The sequence below is a fragment of the Dreissena polymorpha genome, chromosome 9 (assembly GCF_020536995.1).
Source record: "Dreissena polymorpha isolate Duluth1 chromosome 9, UMN_Dpol_1.0, whole genome shotgun sequence".
NCBI lineage: Eukaryota > Metazoa > Mollusca > Bivalvia > Myida > Dreissenidae > Dreissena > Dreissena polymorpha.
In genome coordinates, this window is record NC_068363.1 from 82,676,365 (window position 1) to 82,686,886 (window position 10,522).

At 34.3% G+C, this 10,522-nt stretch overlaps 1 protein-coding gene across 5 annotated transcripts in view; it reads left to right on the forward strand.

The window, feature by feature from the left end:
• Positions 1-8,136, forward strand: part of LOC127843998 ((Lyso)-N-acylphosphatidylethanolamine lipase-like) — a 112,651-nt gene extending 104,515 nt beyond the window's left edge. For 4 of the 5 annotated variants that reach the window (XM_052373964.1, XM_052373962.1, XM_052373960.1 and 1 more), the window contains one exon: positions 6,643-8,136. In XM_052373964.1, coding sequence (XP_052229924.1) covers positions 6,643-6,822 — 180 coding nt within the window. In that variant the 3' untranslated portion in view covers positions 6,823-8,136. Of the gene's footprint in view, positions 1-2,525; positions 2,615-6,642 lie in introns of all 5 variants that reach the window. The other variant, XR_008032503.1, reaches the window with a different exon arrangement.
• Positions 8,137-10,522: the final 2,386 nt, after the last annotated feature.

Here is a 10,522-nt window from a genome sequence, read left to right on the forward strand (position 1 = left end):
ATCAACGAGCAATCTCCTACGCAGTGGCTAATGCCCAAGGGAAGTAACTGAAAAATCGAGTTATCTCAATCGGACTGGCTCGGTCTTTTACATAGGTTGCCATTGTGAATTTTTTTTTAATGGTTATTATACCTTAGACGATGCTGTTCCAGCATCGTCAAAAAGAAGCTTACTATGGCAGTTTTAGTAGATTAATTGTTTAAATAAAAATAGTATAGATATTTCATTTGATCATAATATTGAGTCGCACAGCCAACATTACAGTCATAGTGCGTGCTTAATCATAAAACATGGCTTACACAGGCTGTTTTAGCAGATTAATTGTTCAAATGAAAATAGTATAGATATTTCATTTTTTAAATAATATTCAGCCGCACAGCCAACATAACAGTCATAGTGCATGCTTAATCATAAAACATGGCTTACACATGCAGTTTTAGCAGATTGTTTAAATAAAAATAGTATAGATATTTCATTTTTAAATAATATTCAGCCGCAGAGCCAACATTACAGTCATTGTGCGTTCTTAATCATAAAACATGCATTAACAAGCACACAAAGTTAAGACAATAACCACTTTTTTTGAAAACAAATAATATATAATAATATATTATATTCAGCCGCACAGCCAACATTACAGTCATTGTGCGTTCTTAATAATAAAAAAATGCATTAACAAGCACACATAGTTGAGACAATGACCACTTTTTTTGAAAACAAATAAGGGAATGATATGAATAGAAATGACATATAAGGAGTGACAAATAAACATCAGCGTTATTAACATAAACATTCAATTAAAGTTACAAGAAAGTATTTATTTGTGTTTATTATTTTAGAAAAGGTTTATATGTTACTTTTTTGCAAATTTGCATATTCTAAACACATGTTGACTTCATTTAAATAAGATAAGGTCTATAGTCTCACTAGTGGTTTGTGATGGTTTAAGTAATCCAATTTATCAAGGTGTATGACCACATGCTAACAATAGAATTGTTGGCTATCGCCCACTTTATGATGTATAGTCTGTTTTACAGATTGACTTTTATATGCCTTTTTATAGACTGTTTAATTACTTATTTGTTAACAGGTTTAATTATATCGAATAATGTATCGAGAAGTGCATTTCTGTTATATATCAATCATTCTCTATCGCCCACTAGATAATATATAGTCTGGTTTGAAGATTGACATATATATGCCGTTTTATATTCTGTTTCATTGCTAATTTGTTTACAAAGTATACTTAGATTGAATAATGTATCGAGAAGTGCATTTCTGTTATATATCAAGCATTGTTTAAAAGAAAAAAAAATCAACAAATGGTATTAGTTAATTATAGGGTATAGTTACAAAAAATAATAGGATATATTTACAAATTTTTTTTTGAATTACAGAAAATTGTGTAACATACAGAAGTGTATACTATTTAATTAGAATCATACCATCTTTCAGTGACATGGGGTCCATACATGGTAGTTATGGTGTCTCTAACGTCCACTCACTCCTGTTCTTCTGAAGCGCCTGAATTATTCAATAACATTGTTCACGTTGTCGTAAATGTCAAATTTGATGCGCTCATCGGCAACAGTTTGACCATATACAGAACCGTTAAAGTACCAGGCACTACTAATGTCCGGGTGCAGGTGAAGCCTACTGATAAGCCCCTGGTTGGGCTTGGTAACGTCATCCACCAGTTGATAACCATTGTTCTTCATGGGGGCCCTCTTTCACATAATGGTGGACTTTGCGGAGTTGTTTTTCAGTTTAATGAGGACTGGGCGTGTTTGCCCCCGCGTTGTGGGGATACGATGGATCGCTACTATATCAGTCAGCAGTAAGTCTACCCCTGCATGGGTCTTCAGGGTTGATGTTACTGTTTTTGTTAGTGATTCTTCTGATTCGTCCCTATTTTCTTGAATGTTAAATATCTTAATATTATTCTTCCTGGAGTATTGTTAATTGTAATTTGCTTTTTGATGTGCCAGTTTGCTCAGCTCATATGCTTTATTTACTTGTTCCTGTAGTGATTTATTTTCAGAGGTTGTGATGTCTTCTATTTTTTGTATTTATTCTTTTAGGTTTGTATTATCAAACTCTAGGGAGTCGATTTTTAATTGCATTTCATTAAACATCTAACTAACTAAGTGCTCTTTCTTATTGTTCATGTTCTCTTCAATTTCGGCCATAATTGTTGTGATTGTGCTGGTAATTAATTCTTCTATCTCCTCTTTTTTCGGCGTAAGCTGTATTAAGCCAGCTTTTCACCCTGACTTGACCTTTGTAAGTGTCCAATAATACTCAAATAAAATTTCCCGCGGCTAGGTACGAATGAATACACTTCATTTATTCCATTGGCTGATTTGAGTATAACACCAGAACATTGGAAACATATCCGCGTCTTTGTAACACTGTTTTACTGCATGAAACAATTTTATCTCTAATGAAAAGGCTCAGTAGATAGAACAGTTTTACAATCAATTTTCGACATAAATACAGTTTGTGCGTTCACCTTTTATTTTCAGAGAATTACAAGCGCAAAAGCGTTTAAACTCTGACTTTCACAAATGGCCGCGAATTGACCCGAAACCTCGCGGGTTGAAATGCAGTGCAAGTAAGTACTAAATATGACAACATAGCCTTTAGTATAAAATACAGTTCATCACCGGAGTTCGCAGAAGGGGTTGCGATCATTGTGTTACACCGGTCTTACTGACAATAACGTAGTGACTGTAATGCATTGCATTCCAATCCGCAAGGTTTCAAGGTCAGTTTGCGGTCAGTTGCAGAAATCTTTATATAAACGCCGTCTCGTAAACTTTGTGCACTTGAAGTCTGTTTTGATCAGAGATAAAGATATTCGGCGATATTATTGTGGTATGTCAATCATCGATTTTAATATGGTTTCAACATTTGCATGATAAGGACCAATTTTGATAAAATTAATTAGAAATATTTATCCATTTAGACCAGTTTATTAAGCATGAGCACAATAATTCACTATACTATAATTATGCAATTAAATAAGATTCGAGTATTGCCGGCTGACCTATATGCACTCGTTTATTTTCATGTTTCTTGTGTTTTTCTATTCTGTAAATATAGATATCTGAGTAATAATATCACATAAAGAAAAATAGGCCACGAAATCTGGCGCAACACCCCGTAATTGACCTTTCGACAGCGAGAGTGAAGCCACGCCCACCGATTTCAAGGGGGGTCACTCCGCCGAAGTCCGTCATAAAAATGGCTACGCGAATCGGCCGCATAAGTGAACCAAAAAGGCCTCATGGTATACCAGAAAGGCCATACAATAGTTTTTATTATCATTGAATAGTGGTGCTGAATATAATTATCATATCTATTAAATAGTCAAAACTTTTTTATTAGTCTACTTAAAAGCCGTTAAATTTATCATCAAAGTCGGCAAAATTATCGCCAATTATCGCATACAGTATGAATTGTTCGTTAGTCACAATATTTTTCCTTGAGTAATAGATGTTTCAGTTTGTTAATTAAAAGCCGTTAATTTTTGCAACCGATGGCAACATCGCAAATGTGGCACAGGTAAGTAAATTTATTATAATAGAAGACGAAGAACGTTTTTAGTGAAATCCGATATAACACATATCTACAATGCGTTTGGTCAAAATGACCCATGCGCATTGTTATAATCGTATAACAAAGTCAAAGTCGTCAAAAAAGTAACATACACAATATATTATTATATATTATTATTTCCTCGAAAACTATCTTCTGCAATGTTTAAAATATAAAAAGTTGAAAGAATTTTCATGTACAAAAAAACTCGCTAATCAGACCGGGTTTTCACAGGGTCATTTACAGTTTGCGGCATCTGTTTTGATAACGGATTAGTAGAAAGCCTACATATGGTGTAAAATGACACTTATTGGCCCCTATTGATAATTACTTGCGCATTTGAAAATAGTTTCTTAACTTACATTAAATTTGGAAGACTTAAACCGAAAGAAATAAAAAATGTTTTATTCTATGTGATATTATTAAAAATAATAACTGATTGTCTTTATTATTACGATTTCATTAGCATTAAAAAAATCTAGCAAAGTTTATAATGTCTTATTTATTTGCCGACTGCATTAGAATGTCAAATTTATTTAACGTTGGCCACCTTTGAAAAATGGTTTTAAATGTTCCTTTCTAATTTGTCTATATAGAGGATAAACAAGTACAAAGTTATACTCTTTTTATAACGTGTCCGTTGCAAAACTTACATTTTTTATTTTCGCGTAGTATCTTATTATAACGACTGTGTTTTGCTTTCGGGCGATCGCTTAATATGTTGAGATTAAGCTGTTCGTGTGGACGAATCCAACGTTTGAATTTTTCAAGATTAGTACCCGGTTGAGGGAACGGAAAAAACGTACTTCCATCTTTTAACCGTTCTGGATACCTTGTGTCTGAATAACAAGTGCCATAACAGCACCTTTCAACCATTTTCTTTGTTTAAAACACAGAATTACGTATAAGCTTATGTGTCGGACAACGGCGAGTTTGACGGACAAAATGGCGGATAGTAACGGGCCTAATCTATGCTGTAATCTGATTGGTTAATAAGCCTGTCAATCAATCGGCTGTCGAAAGGTCAATTTGCTTATGATGTAGCTAAGAACTGCGCAGAAAAAAGGCATCCGCTACTTTTTATCTCATAGAGATAACTTTTGATCGTTCATAAACATCGACCACAATCAACGCCGTATATCTTTTTTAAAGATATTTCTTGTAATTAATTAACAGGAATTATTGCATCATATTGACTAATGTATTAAGTATGAGTGCGTTGATTCTCGATACTGTTAATAATCGAATCAAATACACGTAGCAATGCCCGATAAACCACTCAAACAGGTTTGTTCGAAGAACGCGCGTATACATATTTAAAATATGTACGGAGACTTCGCGTGTGGTCGGTTAATTTGGTTTTCTGTTTTGTATCTATAGGTTTATGACCAGCAATATGTAATAATGTAAAATAAACCGCGAAAACTCCGTGTAACATCCCGTACTGCGTTTGATGCAGCTAAAAACTGCACAGAAAAAGATATTAGCTAATATTGATCTCATTCATTTAAATCTTTACCTTCCATAAACTCCAACCAAAATCAACGCCGTAAATCTTTTTTAAAGATATTTCTTGTTTAGCATACTCTTGAGCTCCTCCCTCGAACTGGTAATTCTCTTTGTCATATTTTGCAGCTGTGTTTGGATAGCATGTAGCTCATCCATGCTGTCCAGAATTACTTGTCTCACGGTCAGGTCGGGATTTCTTAATAGCCTGCTTTGTTTGAGGTTTTGTCCCCGTGAAATTCAATTTTGTCTGGCCTTTTATTGTATTTTCACTCATTGTTCAAGCAACTCTTGTTGAAAGGCAAGATGGAGATACTTGAGAAGAACAGTTAGTTTTCACAAAAATTGTATTGTATTGATAATCCAGCTTTTGTTCTGCCTCGGCCTATGATCCAGGTAAGCACAGGTAAACCCAGGTATTCAGGGGTTTTCTCAAAATAGTATATTGTGAAAAAATTCAACAGTCATTCATCTATTGTAGAAAAAAAAATCAACACCTTCAATCTATTCTTTTCAATCACAATATTTCCAATGTTTCACTTTATCACTTGAAGAACTAAACATTCATGTACATGTTGTACTAAAAAAAATTATGACTTAGTCACTACAAACATGTATTTAAATGTATTTTTTTCAGAGCACTTTATCCACACATCTCACTGTGATGACCTTGAACTATTTCATATTTTTTTTAAATTATTTAATCAATAATTTTGACGAGACAAGCAGGGTTCGACAAATCCACTTGCCCGTTTTCAATTACGAGTAGAAATCGGCTCCGGACGAGTGAATATTCCGGCAGCGCTCATTCTGCAGGACGAGTAGCATTTCTTGCCGAAAAGATCTAAATTTCAAGTTTTAACACATCTTTACTAAACAAAACAACGTTTAATTGGTGATTTAAAATTAACTGGATGTTGATTTCTCCACACTGCGATAAAATAAGTCCTGTTCAGGTTACGCGCTGATACCGGTATGTTCTGTGAATGTTTCTTTTACAGTACGGTGTACGGTCTTTTCATACTGCTAAAAAAATCGTCTAAATTCATTACATCTTGAGATTGAAAGAGTGGCTATTGGCAAATTTTAATGGACGAAAATGACAAAGAGAAAACTGCCTTGTGTACACACAGAGGCTTGTTTGAGTTTAACAAAATGCCTGTCGGACTCTCAAATGCTCCTAAAGTGTAATCATAATGATTGTGCCATGAGGACAAAATGAAAAACAAACAAGTGAAAAGTGTGTTAAAACAGTTTATAAGCTTTATTGAAACTGTTGAGTTAACAGTTCTATATGAAAACCAATAGAAAATCACAATAAAACATATTAGTTCAGATTTATTGCAGTTTTTGAATAAATTGCAGGGCAAGTACATATTTCAGCAGGGCAAGTGAAAATTCTTAGCTACTCGCCCTGCAGGGCAAGTTGCTGAAAACAATTTTGTCGACCCCTGACAAGCTATGAATGAATATTTCTGCAAATAATTTAAATGTCAATAAAATGTGTTGAAGTTTCTATTCTGTTAACATTTTCAGACGATACCGGGTGCCGGTCATCATGTGTATGCAGACAGACCAGAAAGCTTCAACAAAATAATGAACCAGTACCTGGACAAAATGGATGTACATTCGGACAACGAGAGGAAAAAGAAAGTGGCGTTACTTCAGGTGAAGTCAGAAGCAGATCTGGAAGAATACCCTTTTACACAAGTGTGACAGTTTTGAAATATGTAAACATTGCCAAGTTGGCCCCAGATACAGATACAGATCCTGTTGTAGTTGACAACTAACCAACCAAAACTAGAAAGAAATGCATTAACATGTGTAAACTGATAATAATTTGCTACTAAGGATTCTTAATGTTTTTATAACATGATGCTTCTGGTAAATCATAATTATATTCCATTAACACAAAAAACTTATGAAGATAAACATAAATAAATCACATAAATATATATATATATTTCAGTTTCCAGTAAAATAAACTTCATTTCCTGACATTAAAACAGGTGCCATATTAGCACACATTGAGTTATTACATTGGAACGGGGCGTACCGTTTCAAACTATCTTAGAAGCAGATTGAAATATTTGTAATATTAAGAATCAGGGAAGATATCCCCGGTTACGTCCAATTCAGATCCAGAGAATTTAATAACTCAAGTTTGTTATGTTCAATCTCAGAACTGTCAAACAACAATTTCGGCATATTATTTGAAATCGGTTTTAAATAACAATGGATTTCAAATGAAGGAAAATAATCATTTTTCTGTGTTGTTGTGATGATATTTTGGAAGAATTCCAAGGAAGCACAGGCGCCATGGAAGCCTTATTGCAATGCATACTCACTCACACATGATTGTAAGAAATGAAAGAACTTCAGAAATATTCTTAGAAAATTTTCAAATAAGTTAAACAAATTATCTTCATTATTACAGATAATAATCAAATATTGAAACAAAACCAAACCTTTTTTTAATGTCGCTTCAGATGTAACCTTCATATTTGGTATGCATGTGTATATGGACAAGGCCTTTCCAAACTTGCACAAATTTTGACCCCTTTGACCTTGAACTTAGGGTCCGCGTTTAGGTTTCGAAACCGCATTTAGGTTTCGAAAAAGTGTTTTTCACGCGCATATGTCATCCTATGGTGACAGCTCTTGTTTAAATAAATAATAATCATAATCTGGACAATGCATATGTTAAAAGTAATCTTGTTTTGCCAAAATGATTAATTAAATTAATTATTTATGACTACTGAGTATTGTTGTATGCATGCCTATGACACTAGTGAGTATTGTTGTATGCATGCCTATGACACTAGTGAGTATTGTTGTATGCATTCCTATGACACTAGTGAGTATTGTTGTATGCATGCCTATGACACTAGTGAGTATTGTTGTATGCATGCCTATGACACTAGTGAGTATTGTTGTATGCATGCTTATAACACAAGTGAGTATTGTTATTGAAATTGTTCTTACTTTGTACAGATCATTACACACAAAATAAACGCATTACTATCTGCACCTTGTTTTAGCTCACCTGATTACATTGTGCTCATGGCGAGCTTTTGGGATCACTTTTTGTCGATTGTCTGTCATCCGTCGTCAACATTTTGCCTTGTTAACAATCAAGAGGCCACATTTCTTTGTCTGATCTTCATGAAGCTTGGTCCGAAGATTTGTCCTAATGATATCTTGGTCGAGTTCGAAACTGGATAATGTGAGGTCAATAACTAGGTCACTAGCTGAAATTAAAGAAAAGGCTTGTTTATGCTGTAGAAGTGACATATTATGTCCAATCTTCATGAAACTTGGCCATAACATTTTTAGCTCATCTATTTATTGAAAATAATTATGAGCTATTGTCATCACCTTGGCGTCGGCGTCTGCGTCGGCGTACGGTTAAGTTTTGCGTTTAGGTCCACTTTTCTCATAAAGTATCAATGCTATTGCATTCAAACTTGGTACACTTACTTACTATCATGAGGGGACTGAGCAGGCAAAGTGAGATAACTCTGGTGTGCATTTTGACAGAATTATGTGCCCTTTTTATACTTCGAAAATTGAAAATTTTGGTTAAGTTTTGTGTTTAGGTCAATTTTATTCCTTAAGTATCAAAGCTATTGCTTTCATACTTGCAACACTTACTAACTATCATAAGGGGACTGTGCAGGCAAAGTAATGTAACTCTGACTGGCATTTTGACAGAATTATGTGCCCTTTTTATACTTAGAAAATTGAAAATTTGGTTAAGTTTTGTGTTTAGGTCCACTTTATTCCTAAAGTATCAAAGCTATTGGTTTCATACTTGCAACACTTACTAACTATCATAAGGGGACTGTGCAGGCAAAGTTATATAACTCTGACTGGGACTTTGAAGGAATTATGGGCCCTTTATACTTAGAAAATTGAAAATTTGGTTAAGTTTTGTGTTTTGGTCCACTTTACCCCTAAAGTATCATAGATATTGCTTTCATACTTGGAACACTCGCAAACTATCATAAGGGGACAGTAAAGGACAAGTTTCATAACCCTGGTTGTCATTTTTACGGAATTATGGCCCTTTTTTGACTATATGGTTAAATTTTGTGTTTAGATCCACTTTACTTCTAAAGTATCAAGGCTATTGCTTTCAAACTTCAAATACTTTCATGCTATCATGAGGGTTGGTTCTGTACCTGGCAAGTTGAATTTTACCTTGACCTTTGAATGACCTTGACTCACAAGGTCAAATTATTAAATTTTGCTAAAATAGCCATAACTTCTTTATTTATGATTAGATTTGATTGATACTTTGACAAAACAACTCTTACCTAACATACCACAATAGACTCCACCCAAACCATCCCCCCACGCCCCCCCCCTGATTCCCCCTAATTTTTTTTTATGTCCCCCTCTATAGTAGTGGGGGACATATTGTCTTTGCCCTTTCTGTTGGTCTGTTGGTTGGTCTGTTGGTTGGTTGGTTTGCGCCAACTTTAACATTTTGCAATAACTTTTGCTATATTGAATATAGCAACTTGATATTTGGCATGCATGTGTATCTCATGGAGCTGCACATTTTGAGTGGTGAAGGGTCAAGGTCAAGGTCATCCTTCAAGGTCAAACGTCATATAGGGGGACATTGTGTTTCACAAACGCATCTTGTTAATCATCTAATAAATCACCACCACACCCTTACACTATACCCCCCAACCCTCCCCCCCCCCAAAAAAAAAAATGTTGTTAAACATGGTTAAAAAACACAAATATTTATTTTTATTTTATTTTTAGCTCACCCGTCACGAAGTGACATGGTGAGCTTATGTGACCGTGTGATGTCCGGCGGTGTGTGTGCGTGCGTGTGTCCGTCAACAATTTGTTTGTGTAGACAGTAGAGGTCACATTTTTCATCCAATCTTTATGAAATTTGGTCAGAATGTTTTTCTTGATGAAATCTGGGTTGGGATTGTATTTGGGTCATCTGGGGTCAAAAACTTGGTCACTAGGTCAAATAATAGAAAAACCTTGTGTAGACAATAGAGGTCACATTTTTCATCCAATATTTATGAAATTTGGTCAGAATGTTTTTCTTGATGAAATCTGGGTAGGAATTGTATATGGGTCATCTGGGATCAAAAACTAGGTCAATAGGTCAAATAATAGAAAAACCTTTAACAGCATAATTAATTGTTTTTCACTAAGTTTATAATAATAATTTATATATCAGATTAAAGAGAATAAAATTTTCTTTATTATGGTTTTTATTTCATGAAAATCCATAAATGATAAGTGTTATTAATCGTTGCTTAATTATTGAACAATGCGGATTATCGGTATTAATTTTTTTTCCTGACATGCCATCCCAGATTAAACTCTTTCAGCTGTAGACTGTGCATTAATACATCGCCGTGTTATTGACCTGAAAGAT